Source organism: Perognathus longimembris, chromosome 3 (genome assembly GCF_023159225.1).
Source record: "Perognathus longimembris pacificus isolate PPM17 chromosome 3, ASM2315922v1, whole genome shotgun sequence".
NCBI classification, from domain to species: domain Eukaryota; kingdom Metazoa; phylum Chordata; class Mammalia; order Rodentia; family Heteromyidae; genus Perognathus; species Perognathus longimembris.
The window spans coordinates 70,138,039-70,161,007 of NC_063163.1; the positions used below are offsets into that span (position 1 = coordinate 70,138,039).

The 22,969-nt window shown below is 52.7% G+C and overlaps 3 protein-coding genes across 7 annotated transcripts; 1 reads left to right on the forward strand and 2 right to left on the reverse strand.

Annotated features, from left to right (window-relative positions):
- Positions 1 to 605: 605 nt before the first annotated feature.
- On the reverse strand, positions 606 to 4,461 carry Znf358 (zinc finger protein 358). 4 transcript variants are annotated; one of them, XM_048342156.1, is made up of 3 exons: positions 4,418 to 4,461; positions 2,871 to 2,973; positions 606 to 2,374 (listed from the first exon to the last, which is right to left on the reverse strand). In XM_048342156.1, exons 2-3 carry the CDS (start codon positions 2,941 to 2,943, stop codon positions 681 to 683), a joined length of 1,767 nt encoding a protein of 588 aa, XP_048198113.1. In that variant the 5' UTR covers positions 2,944 to 2,973; positions 4,418 to 4,461; the 3' UTR covers positions 606 to 680. The 4 variants fall into 4 exon arrangements, with proteins under 4 accessions (XP_048198113.1, XP_048198111.1, XP_048198112.1 ...); XM_048342154.1 differs by having other exon boundaries at positions 2,865 to 2,973; XM_048342155.1 differs by lacking the exon at positions 4,418 to 4,461 and adding an exon at positions 3,994 to 4,099 and having other exon boundaries at positions 2,865 to 2,981.
- Positions 4,462 to 7,366: 2,905 nt separating this feature from the next.
- Tex45 (testis expressed 45) lies at positions 7,367 to 15,167 on the reverse strand. The gene is made up of 9 exons (XM_048340651.1): positions 15,156 to 15,167; positions 11,397 to 11,982; positions 10,669 to 10,772; positions 10,477 to 10,577; positions 9,198 to 9,310; positions 9,002 to 9,111; positions 8,500 to 8,701; positions 7,881 to 7,966; positions 7,367 to 7,594 (listed from the first exon to the last, which is right to left on the reverse strand). Exons 1-9 carry the CDS (start codon positions 15,165 to 15,167, stop codon positions 7,367 to 7,369), a joined length of 1,542 nt encoding a protein of 513 aa, XP_048196608.1.
- A 1,253-nt stretch (positions 15,168 to 16,420) lies between these two features.
- Positions 16,421 to 22,276, forward strand: Pex11g (peroxisomal biogenesis factor 11 gamma). Of its 2 annotated transcripts, none has more exons than XM_048342161.1 (5): positions 16,421 to 16,498; positions 17,673 to 17,861; positions 19,599 to 19,777; positions 20,691 to 20,753; positions 21,641 to 22,276. In XM_048342161.1, the coding sequence occupies exons 1-5, from the start codon at positions 16,439 to 16,441 to the stop codon at positions 21,873 to 21,875; spliced, it is 726 nt and encodes a 241-aa protein (XP_048198118.1). In that variant the 5' UTR covers positions 16,421 to 16,438; the 3' UTR covers positions 21,876 to 22,276. The 2 variants fall into 2 exon arrangements, with proteins under 2 accessions (XP_048198118.1, XP_048198119.1); XM_048342162.1 differs by having other exon boundaries at positions 16,428 to 16,498; positions 17,738 to 17,861.
- The last annotated feature ends 693 nt before the right edge of the window (positions 22,277 to 22,969 follow it).

Sequence of the window (22,969 nt, forward strand, 5' to 3'; positions counted from 1 at the left end):
AGAAAAAAAAAAAACAAAAAACAAACAAACATAAAAGCAGCCAGTGCTGGTGGCTCGGGCCTGTAATCCTAGCTACTTAGGATGCTGAGATCTGAGGATCATGGTTTCAAAGGCCATCCCGGGTGGAAAATCTGTGAAATTCTAATCTCCAATTAACCAGCAAAATTCAGGAAGTGGACCTGGCTCAAGTGATAGAGCCATAGCTTTGAGTAAAAATGCTCAAGGACAGTGCCTGGGCTCTGAGTCCAACTACTGGCTTACACACATATGTGCATGCATGTGCAAACACATTATTAGCCTCCACTTCTACTACTTTACTACTACTCTTCTAGAGTATCCACATGCCAGAAATTCCAGCCGTGGTGAAAAAGCCAGAGAGAGATGTTTAGTCACCTGCAGAGCAAGCCTCTTGCAGACTACAGTGGCCAGAAGTAGAGAAAGGTACCATTGGCTTGGAGCAGTATAAAGCTTTGTAAGGAAATTAGGAAGTCCGGAGGGTGGGGCTCCAGATGTCCAGAGGGTCCTGATCATGCCTTCCCACCTTGGGAAGCTGAATGGGGCATTGGAGGAGAAAGAAAGTACATAAGGCCAATCACAACACAAACCAGGAGGCAGTGGAAGAATTTTACTAAGTGCATGACAGACAACTTTCCCCAGGACTCCATAATGCTACGTCCCCTTCAACCATCGGGTGCTAGCAGGGCCCCCTGCTCCTTTACCCACTCTGGGCCCTCACTGTCAGGGAGGGCTGGGCTGGCAGTGTCATGAGTGGGAGAGCAGAGGTCAAGGTTGGGATCAGGATCAGAATCGGGGCTGGGATCAGACTCATGATCGGGGCTGGGTACAAGATCAGGGTCAACACTGTGACCAAGCTTAGGGTTAGAAGACTCAGAAGTATGTAGGCTGGGAGTGGTTGGGGAGCCAGAGAGGGCTTGGGAGCTGGGCTTGGGTAAAGGATCCAGCACAGAGGCAGGATCCGGGGTGGTGCGAGTGGAGTTGGACCCAGAGCTGAGGTCTAGGCCTGAATGGAGCACTGAGACACCATCAGAACCCAGAAAGGAGACCTGTCCGGGTCTCATCATGGATGTAGGACTCAGGCCAGGCCCCAGGCCCAGCCCTGCTGTTGTGGCAGCTGCAGCAGCTGCAGCAGCAGCTGCTGCACCCTCATGCACCCGCTTGTGCTTGGTGAGGCTGGAGGCTTGGCCAAACGCTTTGCCACAAAGCTGACAGCGGTAGGGGCGCTCTCCGGAATGCACGTGCAGGTGTTGGAGCAGCGCCGAGCTCTGCCCAAAGGCCTTGGAGCAGTGGGGACAGGCGTAGGGCCGCTCGCCTGTGTGGATCCGGAGATGGTGCTGGAGGTTGGAGCTCTGGCCGAAGGCTTTGCCACAGTGGGGACAGCGGTAAGGCCGCTCAGCAGTGTGGGTGCGCTGGTGCTGCAGCAGCGCCGAGCTCTGCCCAAAGGCCTTGCCACACTGAGGGCACGGGTAGGGCCGCTCGCCCGTGTGTGTGCGCAGATGCTTCAGCAGCGCCGAGCCCTGGCCAAAGCCCTTGGCACACACCGGACACTTGTGGGGCCGTGGGCCTCCGTGAGTGCGCAGGTGCTGTGCCAGCAATGATCCATGGCCAAAAGCTTTGCCACACACAGGGCAGTGGTGTGGTTTCTCGCCGCTGTGGCTACTGCGGTGTTTCAGGAGCGTGGAACGCCAGCCGAAGGCTTTCCCGCAGGCCGCGCACTGGTAAGGCCGCGCCCCAGTGTGGATGCCACGATGCTGGGCCAGCGTGGCACCGTGGCTGAAGGATTTGCCGCAATCGGGACAGCGGTAGGGCTTCTCACCGCTGTGGGTGCGGCGGTGCTGGCTGAGCCCGGAGCTTCGACGAAAGGCTCGCCCGCAATCTGGGCAAGAGAAGGGCCGGGGTGGGCTGGCTGGGGCTGGGATGGCGGCAGGGCTAGTGGGCAGTACCTGCAGGGTGGCATGAAGATGGGAAGAAAGGGGGTCCACATCTGGAGCAGCGGAGCTGAGGGTCTCACTGTTTGGGTCGAGAATCAGAGGCACAGGGCCAATAACATCTGGATCCAGGTCTTCCCTTGAAGAAGGGGGGTCCAGATCTTGAGGACACGAGTCTTGGTTCCTCAAGCTAGAGCCTGGAGCTTTCACCTCTCCATCGAGATCCTCAGAGATGGACTCTCGATCTTCATAGCTGGGGTCCATGTCTACTGAGGCAGTATTTATGTCTTCAGGATCAGGCTCTGGGGCTTCAGAAATGTGGTCCAGATCTTCAAGTTTGGGATTCAGTCCCTTGTGGACAGGGTTCCTGACCAAGACTGAACGTCTCATGGCCCGGGTGGAACTGCTGAGTGTTTCAGGGACAGGATCTACAAAAAGAAGGATAAAAAAGTATTTGCGGGAGCTGGGTTCCAGGGCCCACACCTGTACTCCTAGCTACTAAGGAGGCTGAGATCTGAGGATCGCAGTTTGAAGTCAGCCTGGTAGAAAAGTCCTGGCGAGATTCTTATCTCCAATTAACCACTCAAAAACCGGAAGTGGCACTGTGGCTCAACGTGGTACAGTGCTAGCTTTGAACAGAAAAAAGCTCAGGGACAGTGCCCAGGCCCAGTCCAAGCCTCAAAACCAACAACAAAGTGGGGAGGGGGTGAGGTTCTGGGGGAACAGGGAGTCACCTGAAGTTTGGGCAAGGATGGGAAAAGGAACCCCACTGTGTGTCCCCCTCACCTCCCAGAATTCACTGCTAGGCACACATACATAAATCTTTCCTTATCCCTCATCATGAGAGGTCTCAGGCCACAGCTGGAATGGGAAAGGGGGTCCTGATGGGGTGTGGTGGGGACTCTGTCCCTCTCAGACCCGAACCTGAACAGAAGTCTCTGGACTGTGAATTAGAAGTCTCTGATGCCCAATTCCATGGCTGAGCCCCTCTGTTCATCCTGTGTTCCTCTGGTTGGAAGCCTGGGTCCTGTGGAAGAGAAAGTCTAAGTTCTGACCCTCATGATGCTGGGGTCCCCTCCTGGGGAAGAAGGTGAGTGTGTCAAAGTTCTGTGTTCCTGAGTGCATGGCTGGAGTTCCTATCTCACAGCTGAGGGATGGCAGATTTGGGGGAATCTTTGTGGGGGGGGGGGCTTGTGGCTAGGTTTCTACACAAGTAGTATTCTGGAACTTAAGAGTGGGAAGAGGCAGAAGACATCTGTGTCATTGTGGGAAGGAAGGACAAGGGCCCCCTGCTCTCCCTCCTAAGGGGGAGGTGACTGAATTCTAGACCTTTCAGCTTAGCCTATTTCCTAAGCTACACGGTAGAGGTGGGACACTTTTGGGGTTGCTAGACTCCTGGGAAAGCCGGGGGGGGGGGGGCGGTAATTTCTGATTCCAAGAAGCAGAGTATGGAGTACACGGTACTGTGTTGGCACACTCATGTTTCTTCAACAGAGCAAAAGATCCTGAACTGAATCCAGTGTCCCCCTTACTGGGAGCCGTGGTGGAGGACAGAGAGGTGGGGAGGTACAACAGCATAGCTGAACCCCTTCTAGAAACAGAGAGTGGTCAGGATGACCTGTTGGGGAAAGATCATGGCTGGATGGAGGGAGGGGGGAGCAGGGACCTTTGACTCTTCTTCTGGGGAGGAGTATACAGACTCACAACTTCATAGTGGGGTGGGGTAGGCAAATGAAAGGGGCTGATAACCTCAACAGATTCCATAGCTTCAGGGGAAGGAAACAATAGCTAGAGTCTTCTTCTGAGTTCCTGGGGGGGCAGAGGAACCCTAGATTGCCTCCAGGGGAAGCTGGAGACAGCATGGCATTTCCCCCCCATGTTGAGTTGTTGGTGGGCAGGTGAACCCTGTGATTCACCAATTAGAAAGGGCTTCCAGAACTCTGCCAACCGCCCCCCCCCCCGGGCTAAAGGAGGAGGAAAACAATAGCTGAATAGCGAGCCCTTTTCTTGGGAGCCTAGAAGTAAGGAGACCCCTCTTATTTAGGGAAAAAGCCCCCCTTTAGTCCCCCACCACAAGTTGGAGAGAACAATAACCAGATCCTTCTTGGTCTGCACAAGGAGAAGGGACCTTGTATGGCCTCCTAGGAAGAAGGGCATCCTGAGCTCCGGACCCCAAAACTACTGGGCGCTCCCGCTCCTCCCGATTGCTAGTTCGTAGCTCAGGGGGTCCCCCACCCACCCACAGCAGCCCCCAGAAGCGGGATGGGCGCTCTAGGCCAACGGGCCACGGGATCCCCCCCACCCCTGCCATTGCGCCCACGACCTCACTCACTCCAGCCGGGATCAAAGCAAGTGCTCGTGAGGGACGAATAGAGATCGCCCCAGGCCGTGCGCCCCGCTTTGGGCACACCCTCCCTGCCCCCGATCTTGCCCTCCAGCCCCGACACCGGCCCGATCGCGGGGACACTCACCCGGCGCCCCTCGCCCCTGCCCGGCCCGCCGCGCCCCGTGTCGCGCCAGCCGCTGGCGCGCCCCCCCCCCCGCGCCACGATCACGCAGGAAGCCCCCCCCCACCCCGCCCGCCCGCCAGCCAGCCCCGCCGGCGGCCCCCTCGGCCCAGCGGCCCCGCCAGGCGCTCCTGGGGAGCGAGAGGGGCCGGACGAGGGCCGCAGCGGGAGCTGCTGGGACTTGTAGTCCGCCCGTGCGCCCGCTGCGGACGGCGCCATCGCTGCCCCCGCCCTCCCCCGCCCCCCCTCCTGCCCCCCCGCGGCCAGCCTTTGTCCCGGCCCGGCCACCCTGGCCACGCGCCCGCGCCATTGTTTGCGCTGGGGCCGCGCCCGCGCCAACCGGGCCCCGGCCCTCCGGGCGTCACTGAAGACTCAACCACTCTGTGGTCCTGCCTGCCTGGCCGTAGCGGTCCCCGGGTCTGTCCCTGCCCTCCTCCATCGCTGTCCCTTTTGCCTTCTCTCTTTTCAGGTCTCTTTGGTCTCTGCCCTCATTGTCTCCGGAGCTCTTTTGCCCTCTGGTCTAGGTCCCTTTGTTCATGTGCCTGGCTGGCACCAGTGACTCACACCTGCAATCCCAGCTACTCAGGAGGCTGAGACCTGAGGATTCTACGTTCAGACAGTCCTTTAGACTCTTATCTCCAATGAATCATCAAAAAGCTGGATGTGGATGTGTGGCTCCAGCATTGAGGGAAAAAGCTAAGGGACAGAGCCCAGGTCCTGAATCCAAGCCCCAATACAGGTATGAACACACACACACACACACAGAGCCAACATGTATATAAGCAGGTAAGAATCAATGCACATAAAAGCATAGTCAAATCTCTTTTTGTTGCTGATTTTGTCTTTTTTGGCCTGGGTGCTATCCTGATCTTTTTTTACTCCAGGCTAGGACTCTATCACTTGGAGCCACAGCACCACTTCTAGCTATTTCTGAGTAATTGGAGCTAAGAGTCTCAGACTTTCCTGCCTGGGCTGGCTTTGAACCTTGGTCCTCAGATCTCAGCCTCCTGAGTAGCTAGCATTACAGGTGTTGTAATGGAGTCACCCCCCCCCCCCCAAGGAAGGGGATTCCTGGTTCCTCCTAGAGTCCACCACTCAGTCTCCAGAAAAATGATAAAAGGATGGATTTATTGGGGAAGTAAAAAGCGAACCGGCTGCCGGAGTTGCAGCCCAGACTCCGAGCATGTGCGGCCTTTCAGGCCCAGTTCTAAAGGCAAACATCATATAGTCAAACCTGCCACATGCAGGTGGCCAATGGAGTTACAGTCTGCCTCACAGTACCTGTTTGAACCAAACTATCATTTTAGTTAGAATTGGCGCATGGATTTGGTCGGGCTCACATGATGAAGGCGGATATGCCTACTGGTGGGAGGGCACAGGTTTAACCTTGAACGTTCCTTGAACCTTCCACACCTCAGGTGGTCAAGCAGTTTACACAATCTTATCACAGTGAAGGGGAACTTCCCTGGATAGGGCTGGGGAGATCTTAGTGAAGATGTAGTTGGCTTCTGCTCTCTTTAACTAATCTGAGATGGAGTCAATCTGACATCCCTCAACAGCCAGTGATGGTGCTGGCCAGATCTGACCTCCATATTACAGTGTGAGGCATAGGTGCCTGATTTGAAGAAGTAGTTTTGTCTCCCTCAAAATACACACACACACATTCTGTTTCTGGAACACACATACACAGAGGAGCAGGAGTAGGATAGTCCACCCTTGCCCTCCCCCTCCACATCCCCCCCCACTTTTTAGCCTTTTTTCCCCCCCAGATGATGGATTGTTATTGTCTCTGGGAGAAATCCAGGTGCCTATCTTGCCTGGAACACCTTAGCCATGACTAGTGAGGGCTCTGGACCAACTTTACCTGGAGACACAGGGAGGATGCACAAACCAGCCCATCAACAGCTAGCAGCTGGGCTGAGATGTTCTCTACTAAACATAAACAGTGATTATAGAATATAGACAATGATCAGACAAGGCTACTCTGTGACCATATCTGACCCAAGATAGACCCAAGGACAGGCTGCTACACAGAAAGGAATACAAACCCCCCTCTCCTGTAGCTGGCCAACCACAGCTCCCTCTCTACTCCCAGGCCTCCCACCTTGGAGATGAAAGTTGCCAAAATTGAGCCTGGCACTGGTGGCTCATGCCTGTCATCCCCAGCCACTCAGGAGACTGAGCTCTGAGGATTTTGGTCTGAAACCAGCCTGGGCAGGAAAGTTTGTGATGCTCTTATCTCCTACTGGCCATTTAAAAAGTCAAAAATAGAGCCCTGACTCAAGTGGTAAAGTGACAGACTCCCTCCCCCTAGATCTCCTCTTGTCTTCTTTTTTTCTTTTTTGTGGGTCATGAGGCTTGAACTTAGGACCTAGGTGCTTCCCCTGAACTTTTTTTTTTGCTCAAGCCTGGTACCCTACCAATTAGAGCCACAGCTCCACTTCCACTTCTGGTTTTCTGGTCTTGTTGACTTTACTGCCTGGGCTGGCTTCAAACCAAGATCATCAGACCTCAACCTCCTGAGTAGCTAGGATTACAGGTACTTAGCTTCTCTTGTCTTCATTTTATCAGCACACTGATGAGTACCATTTAGTTTCTAATCGGTTACAACAACCTAGTGAATTACTATTTCACTCCTTCCTTTTGGCCTAGACTCTGTCCCTCAGCCTTTTCCACTCAACACTGGTGTTCTACCACTCACACCACACTTCTGCTTCTGGCTGTTTGCTGGTTAATTAGAGATAAAGTGTTTCACAAGACTTTCCTGCCCAGGCTGGCTTCAAACTATGATTCTCAGATTTCAACCTTCTGAGTAGCTAGGATGATAGGCCTGAGCCAACCACATCTGGCTTACTTCTTTCTATTTTACAGATGATCAAACCAATACTGACAGAGGCCTGCTGTCAAGATGATTTATTGCTGGCTGAGACATGGGTTCATAGGGATTTGGGGGGCTCGAGGGTCTACTTTCCTGCCCCAACAGCCCCACCATTGAGGGGAACCTAGAAGCAAATGACTCTCATTTATAGTACTCGGTTTCAGCACCAGAGGCCTCACATTCTTGAAAGGAAACTCATCTTTGTAGCTGGTTGACAAGAAGCGCTGATCACCCAGCGGGGGCTCCATGTGGCTGTATTTGCACTGCAGAAGTGGGGTAACAATGGGATGGGGTTGCCTGCGGGAGGGCCAACCCACCCTGGCCACCCAATGGTCATCTCCAGACCACCCTGAGGACAGAAGCTCAGCCAGGTTTGCCTGGTGATTGGGGAGTGGGCCAGAAGGGTTCCATCTGGCTTGACAGGGTCTCCCAGGAGTGACCTCAGCTCTGGGGTTGACCCTAAGGGATTTGGCAGGAATTCAGTATAATTGTTCCATGGGGGGGGGAGTGGGGGGGGAGTGACCTTGTGATCCTTTTCCCTCCTCTCACCCGCCATAGTATCTCTGGCATTATGGTGGCTGGGGCTGCTCGGTGCGGCTTCAACATTCTCTGGCTCTCGGTTAAAAATTGTGTTTCTGGAGATTTGGATTGGGGTCAGAAAAGAGGAGGGGAGGAGATGTGAAAGACTAAGGATGCCTGGCAAGTGAAGCATAGTTAGGATGGAGTGGGGCGGGGCTAGACCAGAAGGGCCAAGGAGCGGGACCAAATAGCTCACAGGGGTGGGGCCAACCAGCTTGTGAGGGCGGGGCCAGTGCTTGACAGATGAGGGGTTAGGATTGGGTACAGGTGGGTAGAGAAAGGGGCGGAGTATGGCTGGCCCCCCAAATGGGTGTGGCCACGTTGAGGCAGCTGCAGTGGGGGAGAGGAAACAAGGATGAGATTTGTCCCTGGTTGACATTGGGATCTTGGACAATTTAGAGTGGGATTTCATCTTTCAGAAGGCTGGAGCCAGAGCAGGGGGCGTGGCCAGGGCAGTAAGAAGCTTGATCAGAGCAGAGCTTATAAGGGGCATGACAAGATCCACGAGTGGGGCGTGGTCAGAGTGCGAGGGGCGTGGTCTTTCCAGGCAAGGGCGGGGCTTTCTGGGTTGGGACCAGATCGTGCTCACCGCCTGTGCCCTGTGGCAAGTTGCTGGGCAACAAATGAAGGCTGGGGGCTTTCTCTGTTGGCCGCATATCTGAGGGGCGGAAAGTTGAGCCCATGGTGGTATGGAAGAACTCTCCGAGCTGCTTCTCCTCTCCTAGGATCACGTGATCCTTCTGTTTCTCATGAGACAAGTGGCGGCTGGGTGGCTGGGTCGCAGGCGGGGGCTGTAGGACCACAGGACAGGTATCTGGGAAGCTCCGATGGCCCCAGCCCATTGGGAAGGCGTCGGTGGGTCCTGTATGACCTTGGACAGCTCCTTGGTTCTGAGAATCAAGCCTGCAGTCTTATTTTACAGACTGAGCCACTGAGGCTGGGAGTTTTAAGTGACTCATCCTCCATCATGCAATGGATTCAGGATATCCTCCCCTATAAGCTCACTCCCACCTCAGGACCTTTGCACTTGCTATTTGCTCTACCTTGGACGCCTCTTTCCCTGAGGGAAATGTGTCCCCCTTCCTGCTGACCTGGCCGAAGAAATACTGCATGGAGGTATCGAGGCTGCCCGGTCCAGGACGCCAATTTCCTTTCAAAATGTGGGACTCCGGAGTCATATTATGGGAGGAAATAAAAGGCTCTGCCAATGGTAGAGAAAAAGTTGAGCAGCTTTAGGGAAGCTGCCCAAGGAGTTAGGCACTGGGCAGACATCTAGCAGATTCCCACCTGGCTCCCAGGGGTAGAAATGATCGTTCATAGTTGTCCTGTCATAAAAGTGGCCATCTCCAGGATTAATGTTTCCTTGGTGGAGCTGGGCTCTAGCCTGGGCTTTGTCATACCTTGGGTAAGAGAGAGTAGATCACTTGTGGTTCCTGGCAGCTCCCAGGAAAGGGGACAGGGACAGAATGGCCCAGTCAGGCGAGGCTGTTGTGGGCAACTTGGTGGGGTCAGTGTGATTTCTCTGCCAGAGGGTAGAAACTTCAGAGATAAGAGTATTGGCTCCTGCTGGGTGCTGTGGCTCAGGCTTGTAATCCTAGCTTCTTAGGAGACTGAGATCTGAGGAGCTAGGTTCAAACCAGTCCCAGCAGGAAAGTCTGTGAGATTTTTTTTTTTTTTTTGCCAGTCCTGGGGCTTAGACTCTAGCATCCATGTCTGAAGCCAGCCAGCCAGGGAGCTGATGCCATCTGTCCCCTCTCTGCAGTTGTCCTGATGATGAGGAGGGGCCCTTCAGCAAGGCCGAGGAGGAGAGAAAGGCAGTTGAGGCATGTGCCATGAGACTCAGGGACTTCCAAGGTAAGGGTTTGGCACACAAGCAGGCCCCAGGCATGGTCCCCAGCCCCTCAGTCGCCTCTCTGTCCTGTTCCATTAGTGCTGGACATGAGAGGAATCATCCCATGACCAGTGCTTTGCTGGGAGCTGCCCTGTGTTCTGCTGCTCTGTGGAGCTTTTGGGTCAGAGCTGTATCTTGGAATGGTGACATAAGACCCAAATGCTACCATGTCCCATCTCCTTTGGTTATGTCCCCTGCTCGCTGCCAGAGGTGCCCACAGGGACCCTGGAATGCACAGGTCCCCACATGCAAACCCACAGAGCCTGGTCCCTGGCTTCTTTTTGCTCAAGGTTAGCACTCTGCCACCTGAGCCACAGCGCCACTTCTGGCCTTTTCTATATATATGTGGTGCTGAGGAACTGAACCCAGGGCTTCAGGTATACAAGGCAAGCACTCTTGCCACTAGGCCATATTCCCAGCCCCCTTGTTTGTGAGATTCTTATGTCCAATTAACCAGCAAAAAGCCAAAAGTAGAGCTGTGGTTCAAGTGGTGGAGAGCCAGCCTTGAGAAAAATAATCTCAGCACCCAGGTTCTGAGTCCAAGCCCCAGGATGAACAAACACAGGCACACACATACACACATACACACACACACACACACACACACACACACACACACAGAGGTGCAGGCACACACACATGCCAATCGTCTCATCTTGGTGGATCCCTTTGTACCTGTCTGGGGAGAGCTCCTGAGGGGTGTACATCTGCTTCAGGTCTGAACGCATGTGGGCATAGCCAATACTGCAGTCTCCCAGCTGCACGGAGGAGGAGGCCTGTGTGTACAGAGGGATTGCAAGACCACATCCATCCAGGAGGTGTGGCTATCTGCCCGCCCGAGAAGCCACTGTGGCAGCCTCTACTTACCCTCTTACACATGAGAGCAGGTGGGCCTGGAAGGTCCGGGAACTGTCTTAAGTAGGAGGTCTCTATGGGACCCGTGTAGTTCCACTTGAGAGTGTTGGGACCCCCTGAAGATGGAAGTAGGGAGGGGGGGGTGAGGAGAGAAAGGAGTGAAGGAAACTAGGCACTGGTAGCTCACAACTGTCATCCTAACTACTCAGGAAGCTGAGATCTGAGGATCATGGGTCCAAGCCAGGCCAGACAGGAAAGTCCATGAGACTCTTACCTCCAATGAACCACCGAAAATTGGAAATGGCGCTCTGGTTCAAAGTGGTAGAACGTTAGCCTTGCACAAAACTGCTCAGGGACAACGCCTAGGCCCCGAGTTCAAACCCCATGACAGACAACAACAATAACAACAAAAAAGGGTTGGATGAATAGAAATGATTGCCTGCTTCTCCGTGCAAAGATATTTGAATTGACAAGCCTAGACTTGAGCCAACTGCAAAACACCAGCATAAGCTAAGCATAAGCAGTTAAGAGTCACATGGACTTTCCTGCTTGGGCAGGCTTTGAACTGGTGTCCTCAGATCTCAGTTTCCTGAATAGCTGGGATTACAGGCCTGTTTCCAGACTTCCCCACATGTCCCCAGGTGGAGGGGAGGTAGGAGTGTGTTTTGCTTCCTTTGGTTTGGGGGATGTGTGGCTGGAACAACTGCCCCCTCCTTGCCGGCGCCCCAGGGTGCGCTCACCCAGGTGGTAGGAGGGCGCGCGGGGCGGTGGGCTCTTGGCGTAGGGCGGGAAGTGTGCCTGGTGCGTGGTGGGCGGGATGCCCAGCTTGTCCTTGTCGCCGGCTGGCACGGAGTCCCGGTCGAAGATGAGGCGCGCGCCTCGGATCTGCTCGCGGGCTGCATGCGGCGGCATGTCTGGCCAGCCATAGGCAGCGCGCTCCAGGGACTGGCTGACGCCGGCGCGCGCGTCCGCGTGCACGCGCAGGTGGCTGGCCTGCAGGACGCGCGCGCGCTCCCGCCGCTGCTCCCGCGTCTCCGGCGGCGGCGCGCAGGTGGACGCGAACGCGCGGCGCATCTCGGGCACCAGCCCGTCGGCCTCCCAGCGCCGGTCATGGGGGAAGAGCTGCGAGGGCGACGGCGGCCGGCTCGGCTGCACCGCCGCGGTGGCTGGATAGGCTGGGAAGTCCACGTGCGACTTGGAGCGTCTGGCCTCGTGGTGCAGACGCGGGTCGGGCCCAATTGAGAAGTGCGAGGCCCTGAGGTAGTCCCGCAGCGCCTCCGGGCACAGCGGGAGGGCGTCGGGGCCCAGCATGGCCCCCCGTGCCACCTACAAGGGGGATAGGACAGGGGGCTGAGCGGAGACCGCTGGGGACGCTCGCGCGCCAGTCCTGGGGCTTGAACTCAAGGCCTGTGCTCTGTCCCTGAGATTTTTTGTTCAAGGCTGCCGCTATACCACTTGAACCACAGCTTCACTTCTGTTTTGTTTTGTTTTTTTTGCCGGTTTGGGGACTTGAACTCGGTGCCTGGGTGCTGCCCCTGAGATTTCTTTTTGTTCACGGTTGGCACTCCACCACTTTAAGTCATTGCCCCACTTCCAGCTTTTCTGTGATTAACTGGAGGATAAGATTCCCATGGGCTGGGCGCTGGGGTTCACACCTTTAATCCTAGCCACTCAGGAGGCTGAGATCTGAGGATTGTGGTTTGAAGCCATCGGGGGAAGGAAACTCCGTGAGACTTTTATCTCCAACAAACGACTCAAAAAAAACCAAAAAACCGGAATTGGCACTGTGGCTCAAGTGGTAGCGCACTTGCCTTGAGCAAAAGAGGCTCAGGGACAGTGCCCAAGTCTCAGAACCAGCCCAAAACAGCAACAAAAAAAGAGTCTCACAGACTTTCCTACCTGAGCTGGCTTGGAACCATGATCCTCAGATCTCAACCTCCTATGTAGCAAGGGTTACGGATGTGAGCCACCACTGGTGCCTGGTTACATTTTTGGCTTTTTGCTGGTTAACTGTAGATAAGAATCTCACAGACTTTCCTTAACCAGACTGACTTTGAACCTTGACCCTCAGATCTCAGCCTCCGGAGTAGCTAGGATTTACAGGTGCCCAGTTGTTTGTTTTTATTCTTTGTTTTATGTGTGTGTTTGTTTTCTGGCAAGGGTGTTCCTGTGAACCCACAGGAGAACTGGGCTCTGGGTTATCAACCTGTGATTTTTTTTTTTTTTTCAAATTTCTTCTTTTCCAGTGGCTGGGATTAGAGGCCTGAGCCATCACTACCAGCCAGTAAAGATAGTTTTGAAGTGTACAAGCTTTTTGTTGTTTTGATCATTTTGCAACCTGAAATAGCTGAAAGTTGAGGAGACTCCAAAATAGTTGCTAGGAGAATCTGAGCCGTGATCTTCCTTAGTCAGGTAACTGTGGAATAAAGTAACAGAACTCTGATGGGCTCTAGCTTCCTTCTCCATGGCAACAGTGGCAGGGGCAGAGGCGACCTCTCAGGATGAAGGGAGCTTATGACTCTTGCACCTGGCAATAGGAGCATGTGTGTGGTTGAATTAATTCAGGCTTATTAGTGGTTCCACTGGGTATCTATCTTACTAGTGCACAAAGTAAGGGGCTGGTAGAAAGCACTGGGAGATGGGTTTCTAACTGTCATCCCAGAGACAGGAGGCAGAGATTGGGAAGATCATGACTCAAGGCCAGGCTGGGCACAAAGTCCATGACATCTCATTTTGGCCAACACAAAGCTGGAGTTAGTGGCGCATCACAAATGTGAACAGGAGGGTGGTGGTCTGGAATGGCACAGGTATAAATGTGAGACCCCTATTTGAAAAATGCCTAAAGGGAAAGAAACCTGCAGTATTAAACAGAAAGCTCAAGTATTAGAAGGCATGTTTCAGTAGTCGTGGTGTCTCAGCTGTAGGTGTATAAGCAGAGGGCATATCTCAGTGATGAGGGCGTGTCTCAGCGGCAGGGTGTGTCTCAGCAGTGGGGACATGGATTAGTGGTAGGACCACAGATCATTAGTAGAGGCCTGAGCACTAAGGGTGTCACTCAACTGTAGGAGTGTGGCTCAGCATTTGGGGTGTGGCTCAGTGGTAGAGGCGTGGCTCGGTGGTGGGGACTTGGCTCTGTAGTAGGGGTGTATATCAGTGGTAGGGTCATGTCTCAGCAGTAGGGATGTGTCTCAGAGGTGGGACGTTTCTCAGCAGTGGGGGCGTGTCTTAGTGATAGGGGGCATGTCTCAAGAGGTAGGGGCTGTAGTTTAAGTGGTAGAAGCCTGCCTAGCAAGCGCAAGGCTCTGAGGTCAAACCTCAAGGCTTCCAGAAAAGAAAAAAGCAGAAGTAAAGCTGTGCCAGTGAAGGGGAGGTTATGAGTCACTCCTTCTGGACAGGAGACTGCTCTGCCTCCTTTGTAGTCATGTTTTGTCTATGCTCAGATGTGATTAGGAGAAAGCCTGTTTTGTCTTCTCCCTGCCAGTCACACAGTGGCCTTGTCTGAAGTTGGTGTCCAGTGGAATTGTTTACATCCAGCAAGAGGACACTGGCAGGGGCCCAGCTGTGGCTGCCAAACCAGTGCCTAGCAACACCAAGGCCAGCTGTGAGCTTGTCTGTTTCTCAAAGGCCAAATCTGGCTCTGGGGAATGCTGGGGTAGGGCAGAGCTTGCAAAGCTCCCTGTGTGTTTCTGAGCCTAGAAAAGAGCCCAGCTTGGGGATGGGAATATGGCCTAGTGGCAAGAGTGCTTGCCTTGTATACATGAAGCCCTGGGTTCCATTCCTGGTTCAAAGCCAGCGAGGCAATAAAGCTCATGAGATTCTTATGTCCAACAAACTACTCAGAAAAAGCCGTATGTGGCACTGTGGCTCAAGTGGTAGAGCCTCGAGCACAAAGAATCTCAGGGATAGTGCCCAGGCTCTGAGTTCAAGACCCAGGACCTACCAAAAGAAAAAAAAAAGGATAAGAAAAAACACTCATTGGGTTGGGAATATGGCCTAGTGGTAGGTAGAGTGCTTGCCTCCTATACATGAAGCCCTGGGTTTACTTCCTCAGTACCACATATATAGAAAAAGCCCAAAGTGGCGCTATTGCTCAAGAGGTAAAGTGCTTGCCTTGAGCAAAAAGAAGTCAAGGACAGTGCTTAGGCCCTGAGTTCAAGTCCCAGGACTGCCCCCCCTCCAAAAAAAAAGAAAGAAAAAACACTCATTAACATGCTTAGCTCACTATATGTGGGTGATGACAGGGTTACAATTTCTGCTTTTCTAACTTCTTTCACCAGGAGTGGTGCCGGGGCAGGGAATGGACAAAGTAGAAGGACTTTGAGTCTCTGATCGTGTGTAATTATGGGTAGGAAGATAAAGGATAGATACAAGCTGTCTTTGGCAATCAACCTTTGCCCTTCCTGATAGAAGACACTTTGGTAAAACTTATGTCTCCCTTTTGGGGAATCAAACCAGGGCCTCATGTATACGAGGCAAGCACTCTTGCCACTAGGCCATACTCCCAGCCCCATGTCTCCCTTTTGGGCAAATAGTGGGAAATGCCTTTACTTTAGCTCAGTATAAGCTTTACAACAAGGAATCATTTTGGGAGTGGGGAAAGTACTGGGGTTTTTGAGTTCAGTATCTCTCACTTGCTAAGCAGAAATGTGACCACTTAACCCCACTCTGCCAGTCACTTTTTATGCTAGTATGTCCTCTTTATGCCCAGGCTGATCTAAAACATAGGATCATTCCATTTGTGTTTCCCTTCGTTGTAAAGGTTAACAGGCATGCCCCATTGTACTCAACAATTTTTATTTTGCTCTGAATTGGCCTGGAACTGCAATCCTATCTCTGCCTCCCAAGTAGGTAGGGTTACAGGTTTGAATGGCTAAAGGGGCATATTTTGTGGTGTCCTATGAGGGTCTCTTTTGGGAGCTGACAAAAATACTTTGAAACTAGCAAGGGAGCTATGGGTATAGGATATGTGACTTATGGAATGTCTCTAGCTCCTATGTCTTCAAATGGTGAACTTAATGTTATATGAATTTTACCTTGATAAGAACAAAAGGAGGAAATGGGTGTTTAGTTTCCGTAAATTCTTGATTTGTTTTGATGAGATAATGCATAGCTATTGTTAGGTCCTCTCCCTGAGGGCTACATGGCTATTGCACAAAATTCCAAAGCTTTAAAATATGACACAGGTGGGCAGTCACCCCTCTCGGGAAGAGTGCCCTACTCCCTTTAGGAGATTCTCCTCTATTCTTCTCCAACGACCTCTCCATTTCCTTAATTAACATCTGATCATGCTTTATGATATTATAAAGATCACATAAGCTCTCTGAAAGCAGAGAATGCAAGAAGGGTGCAGCTGGAGACGTTTTTTTTTTTTTTTTTAAGAAAAGAAAAATGTGAGCTACTGGTTGGTACTTTTGCTTGAAATTTTTATTTGCGTGTGGGTAACTAGTTAATTTTGCAATATTTTTGAGTAAATAGTTGATCAATTTATCGGGGCACATTGATTACAGCAAGCTTGGGAAATCACTTTGGGGGTCCACGCGGCCACCTCAGTTTTGCAACCCCGGTTTGTTTGTTTGTTTTTGTTTGCAGATAAAAAGGAAAAAGGAAAAAACAGCTCAAGATTTGGGACAAAGGGCAGTTGCCGCGCCTGCGCAGAACGCAAGTGCGCGCCTATTCCCTCCCGCCCCCCCCCAGGATGGATCACGTCTGGTCTCGCCCCCTGGCGCGACACGCCCACAACGTGGTGACGCCCAAAACGTGGTGACGTCACGGCGGAGTTGCCATGGCGGGGCTGAGCGGTCTGGCGTCTGTGCTGGAGTCGTATAGGGGTCGAGACCGCCTGGTGAGACTGGAGTTGAAGCCAAGCTCAGGGATGGGGAAACTGAGGCCAGCGAGACGTGGGGGGTGCCGTTCAGGATCGCTGATCCTCGTGACCTCCAAACGCGTTCCCTAGCATGGGAACCTGATGGCACCAGCCCGACTTGCTTGTCACCAACCACATTTCCGGGTTTGGACGTTGGGAATCGGGCTCGGCCAGTGTTATCCCCAAAGTTAGGATTTTGGAGGCCACCCCTATGTCCGATCTCCTCTCGTTGTGCAATTACTGAAGTTAGACTCTTGGCTCCTTTTTTTTTTTTTTTTAAGTTTTTCTTGTAGTGCTGGTACTTGAACTCCTCGAGCATTTTTGTCTCAAGGCTGGCACTGTACCACTTGAGCCAGAGCTCCACTCCGGGCTTTCTGCTGGTTAATTGGACATAAAAAGTCTCGCAGACTTTCCTGCCAGGGCTGGCTTTGAACCTTGATCTTCAGATTTCTGCCTCTTTGAGTAGCTGGGATTGCAGGTGTGAACCACAAGTGCTTGGCTAGACTCAGCTTTGTCCTTACTAGTCCCTTACAGGTAGCTGTTTAGGTTGTGCCAGTGGGTGCATTGGTGGCCAGGCATTTAGATTCCAACCTAAGTGATTGAATTTCAGGTTTTAATCCCCACTGCCTTCTAATTATAGCGTCTGGACATTACAGCAAGGGTGGAAGGAATTACTAGTAAAACGCAACCGGAACCAGCAATTAAAAATTTTTTTTTGAGTGAAAGACTGACTATAGACCAGGTTGGTCTTGAACTTGTGATCCTCCTGTTTCTGCTTCCTGAATGCTGGGATTATAGGTGTGCACTACTATGCAGGGCTTGGAACCAGCAAGTTCATGAAATAGTGAAGGGTAGAAAGGCGATGAGCCTCACCTATTTCACAAGGTTCCAGCTCACTTTTAGAGTGGGGTTTCTTCTCCCTTAAAGCATTCCAAGCAGGTTTATTTTGTGTCTTGTGTGGGGGCTGGATGACAGTGCCAACTGAGGGCTTTGGCCAAACCAGGTAGATACAAATAGACATTTCAACCTTGTTCTCTTTGTTTGAGGCTTGTTGGTGTAGGATTGCCTGTAGCTTTAATCCTTCATAGCCCGTGACCAGCCCAGAGGTTCCACAGCTCAGCCTACAGGGCTGACTGCTTGTGATCTTTCCTAGATCCGGACGCTGGGGTACTGCTGTCAGCTGGTTGGCGGGGTCCTGGTTGAACAATGTCCCTCCAGGTCAGAAATGGGGACGCGCTTGCTGGCAGTGTCTGCCCAGCTCAGCCACTGCAGGACTGTCCTGCGACTCTTTGATGACTTGGCCATGTTCATCTACACCAAGCAATATGGCCTGGGGACAGAGGTAAAGGGGTTTGTGGGCTGTGAGGGGAATAGGGGATCCTTCAGTCTTGGTCTCTAATGGGTTTTCTGGATTTGTCCCAAACTGTTTCTGATGGATACTTTATGATAATAATATTATTTATTTATTTATTTATTTTGCCATCCTGGGCTTTGGACTCAGGGCCTGAGCACTGTCCCTGGCTTCTTTTTGCTCAAGGCTAGCACTCTGCCACTTGAGCCACAGCGCCACTCTAGCCATTTTCTCTATATGTGGTGCTGAGGAATCGAACCTAGGGTTTCATGTATACGAGGCAAGCACTCTTGCCACTAGGCCATATTCCCAGCCCGATAATAATAATTATTGTCATTATTTGTCAGTACTGGAGATTGAACTCAGATCCTTGAATTTGCTATGCTGGTGCTCTACCACCTGAACCACATACCTTTTCCCACCAACCTGGAACCGTGATCCTTTCTTTTATATTTCTGGTAAAATTGGGATGAAACTATTTTGGCTGAGATGGGATTTCACAAAGTTTTGTGGTTTTTTTCCTTTTTTTTTTTTTTTGTCAGTCATAGGGCTTGAACTCAGGGCCTACATGCTATTCCTGACTCTTTTTGCTCAAGGCCAGCGCTGTACCATTTTGAGTCACAGCTCCGCTTCCAGTTTTCTGGTGGTTTGTTGGAGATAAGAGTATCACGGACTTTCCTGCTGGGCTCCCTTTGAACTGTGATCCTCAGATCTCAAATCTCAGCCTAGGATTATAGGCTTGAGCCTCCAGCAACTGCCTCACAGTTCATTTCTTATCAGCTCCTGTGGTCTTTTGGGATATGTTTATGTGCCTGTCCTGGGAATTAAACTCAGGACCTGGGACCTGGGCTGGGCACTGTTTATTAGCTCTTTCCCTCAAGGCTCCTGCTCTACTACTTGAGGCACTGCTCTACCCAGCCTTTTGCTGGTTACTTGGAGGCAAGAGTCCCATGGCTTTTCCTTCCTGTGCTGGCTTTGAACCTTGATCCTCAGATCTCAGCTTTTTTTTTCTTAATTTTCCCAGTCCTAGGGCTTGAACTCTGGGCTGGAGCACTATCCCTGGCTTCTTTTTGCTCAAGGATAGCATAGCACTCTACCACTTGAGCTACAGTGCCACGTCTGGGGTTTTCTGTTTATGTGGTGCTAAGGAATCTAACCCAGGGCTTCATGCACTCTACCACTGAACCAGATTCCCAGCCCCAGATCTCAGCTTCCTGAAATAGCTAGGATGACAAACATAAACCATGTATGACCAGTTTGAGGTACAGGGTTTTAAATCTCCTCCCAAGGGCATGAGAAAAATAAGGCTGGGCTTTGTGGGACACTCTAGCCCACCAACAGACCTTCCTTTCTAGAGAGGCCTGAAATGAGAGGTGGCCCAGTGCCACTGGCTGGTGGAGAGAAATCTCACCACAACGTGTTATGGCCACAATATTAGAATGGGAAGTGGGTCAGAGTGCTGGCGGCTCACACCTGTAATCCTAGCTACTCAGGAGGCTGAGATCTGAGGATTGTGATTCAAAGCCAGATCAGGCAGGAAAGTCCATGAGACTCTTATCCCCAATTAGCCACTCTCAATCTAGAAGTGGAGTTGTGATTCAAAGTGGTAGAGTGATAGCTTTTAGTGAAAGAACTCAGGGACAACTCCTAGGCCCTGAGTTCAAGCCCCATGACTAACAAATAAAACAAAAGCAGTGGATGAGTTTGATACCCCCTCTTGTCCTGCAGGAGGAGGATGTTTTTGTCCGGTCACTGTCTGTCCTGAGTAACTTAGCTGACCAGCTGTATTACCCATGTGAACACATGGCCTGGGCAGCCGATGCCAAGGTCCTCCCTGTGGACTCTGCCTGGTGGTGGACGCTGAGCACAGCCCTCTGGGGCCTGTCCCTGCTCCTAGGGGTTGCCAGGTGAGTGACGTCAGCCAGAGGCAGCAGCCCCAGTACCAGGTGCTGTCTCCTCAGCAAGGCTGCAGGGGCACTGGCCCTTGCAGCTTGTTTTCTGCTGGGAGGGAGTGGATTTTTCACTTTGGTTTTTGGTCATTTTCCTTTTATTTGACCTGTGTTTTCTTCTGAGAATTGATGTAACAAATCAGCACAAACTGCCCCCAAATTTGTTATCTCACATCCCTGGAGGTCAGAAGCCTGAAATCAGTCTCATCAAGTTAATGTCTAGCTGAGGGTTCAGGGAAGACTTGCACCCTCCCTTTGCCCCCTCCTGTCTTCTCTTTTTTCTTCTCTCTTCTATTTTTTGTGCCAGTACTGGGGCTTGAACTCAGGGCCTGGGTGCTGTCCTTTAGCTTTTTCCTTTCAGGTTGGTGCTCTACCACTTGCACCATGGTTCCACTTCTTTTGTTTTTCTTTCTGGTTAATTGGAGGTAATAATCTCAATGGATTTTCTGCCTGGGCTGGCTTTAATCTGTGATCCTCAGAGTGCAGCCTCCTGAGTAGCTAGGATGACAGCGCCCTGCTGTGGTTCCCTCTTGAATCTTTGAGGCCCCGTCTTGTCACTGGTGCCTGCCTCATCTCTCCATGTCCAGCATCAGTCTTCCTCCAGTGCTCAGAGCCTGCAGGGTGGGCACCAGGGCTGGGCTCTGAAGGCACCTGGAGCTGTGGCTCTGCCATCTTGTCCATCACCAGGCAGGTCTCATGTGGCCGGGGCAGGCTCCATCCGGGAGGGCCCAGGACTGTCCACTGGTGGCAGAAGGCTTGTCATAGCCGCAGGCTTTGTGGGGACCGATGGTTGTGGTCTCATGTGGCCTAGGGGAGCTGAGCCCTCTGCTGCCCTGGCTGCGTGTTCCCATGGCCCCTGTGTGTGTTGCAGGTCACTGTGGATGGTGCTCAGGCTGCGGCAGAAGCTGCGGAGTCCCAAGGCCAGTCTTAAGAGGTGCAGTGTCCCGGCTTCCCCAAGGAGGCACCCAGGGAGGCCCCCGCCCATGGCCCATGAGCTGAGCCACCTATGGCTCTGCACAACCAGATGGGCATGCGGTCGCAGGGCCTCACTGGGGGGAAGCGACCCTGTGTGTGGTGTGTGTGCTGGGACTTGAACTCAGGGCATGAGATTTTCTTTTCTTGAGGCCAGTGCTCTACTACTTGAGCTACAGCTCCACTTTCAGCTTTTTGCTGGTTAACTGGAGATAAGACTCTCCTGCCCAGGCTGGCTTTGGACCATGATTCTCACATCTCAGCCTCCTGTTGCTTTTTCATCCTAGGGGAAAACCCTACACACCAGGCCACAAGGCATTTGAGGGGATGGAGGCATAGGTTTGAGGATGCATCAGATCATTGAGCATTCACCAATTATTTTCTTCTTCCCCCCCCCCCCCCAAGTCTTGGGGCTTGAACTCTGGCCTGGGCACTGACTCTGAGCTTCTTTTGGTCAATGCTAGTGCTCTATCATTTGAGCCACATCTTCACTTCCAGCTTTTTCTGAGTGGTTAATTGGAGATGAGTCTCATGGACTTTCCTGCCCAGGCTGGCTTTGAACCGCGATCCTCAGATCTTCGCCTCCTGAGTAGCTAGGATTACAGGCATGAGCCATTTGTGCTGGGCACTCCAAATTTGAGAGTGCACAAGGGTGTGTGTGTGTGTGTGTATTTGTGGGCGCGCGTGCACGCGCATGCACGGGAACCGGGTGACCACCTTTGTCTTCCCCTGCCCCAGCCCTTCCCCTGACAGGCAAACTGTCATGGCTCCCTGGGTCCCACCTGCATGCTTGGGGATGCTGGAGCCTCAGCAGGACAGGTGGTGAGTGGCTCCCCTCTGCACCCACAGCCCACTGTCGCGGAGCAAGTGGAGGGTGGTGCGTGCCCGGATTCGATCTGAGGTCCTGACTCTCCTCAGCAACCTGGCTGACCTGGCCAATGCCATCCACTGGCTGCCACAGGGCGTGTTGTGGGCCGGCCGCTTCCCCCCATGGCTCGTGGGCCTCTTGGGCACCATTTCTTCCCTGCTCAGTGTCTACCAGGCAGCCTGCACCGACAGCCAGGCCGAGGCTGGCAGCCCCTGATGTGGCCGAGGGGCAGGTGGCATAGGTGGGTCCCCACCCAGGGCCCCAGGGCAGCGTCTTTTATTGAGCAGCTGGGCACAACCTGTGGGTGGGTGGGACAAGGAGCTGCTGTGAGATCCCCCCAAGGCACAGCCAGGCCTGTTGTGCTAGGAACTTCTTTCTAGGGACCACAGTGGGGAGGACCCCAGGATTCCCCAGGGGAAGCAGAGCTTGAAGAGGCCTTTGGGTGGGTAGGGGGGCTCCACAGCCTCCCACCTGCTGGGCGGCCAAGAGACCTTGTGTCTTAAACAATGAAGAGAAAGAGACTCATCAGGCCCTAAGAGGAGTCTTGGGGAGCTGCAGTGACAATTGGTTATTTTGGAGAAAGCAGGAGAGAGCTGATTAAACATTCTGGTGCTGGCTGTGGTGTGACATCTTTATACTCCGGTAGCTTCTGGCCTCTCGCTGTCCTGCCACACACTGGCTGGCCCCTCACACAGCCCACAGAGCTGCAGTGGGGAGCTGTCTGTACCCCTAGCCTGTCCTTTGAGTGTCCTGCGTCTCCCCTCCCCCCCCCCCCCCCCGACAAGGACAAAGGAACGCAGGAAAAAGTGGACAGATCCTTCTGGAAAAAGCTCAGTACCCAGGACCTCATTATGCTAGGCAAGTCCTTAGCCACGGAGCCACACTCTAACCCTATTTGTGGGCCCAGGGCCTGTGGCCCTAAGCAGGTGCTTGACCAATGAACCCTAAACCCCTAGCCCTTTAGTTTTACTGGTCTGTAACCCACACACTCTGTAGCTACTTATGGGGTCTCTTAGGGTATTTTTAACATGGCACTGTCCCTGAGATCTTTTTTGCTCAAGGCTAGTGCTCTCCTACTTTGAGCCACAGCGTCACTTCCAGTTTTCTGGTGGTTCATTGGAAATGACTCTCATGGATTTTCCTGCCTGAGCTGGCTTTGAACTGCCCTCCTCAGATAGCCCCCTAAGCAGTTAGGATTACAGGTGTGAGCCACTGGGGTTCCTTGTTACACACACGTTTAGTGACCTTGTGAACACATTCCATTTTTGGGTGCCCTCTGATCTCACAGGAGGGGAGTAGTCAAACAAAGG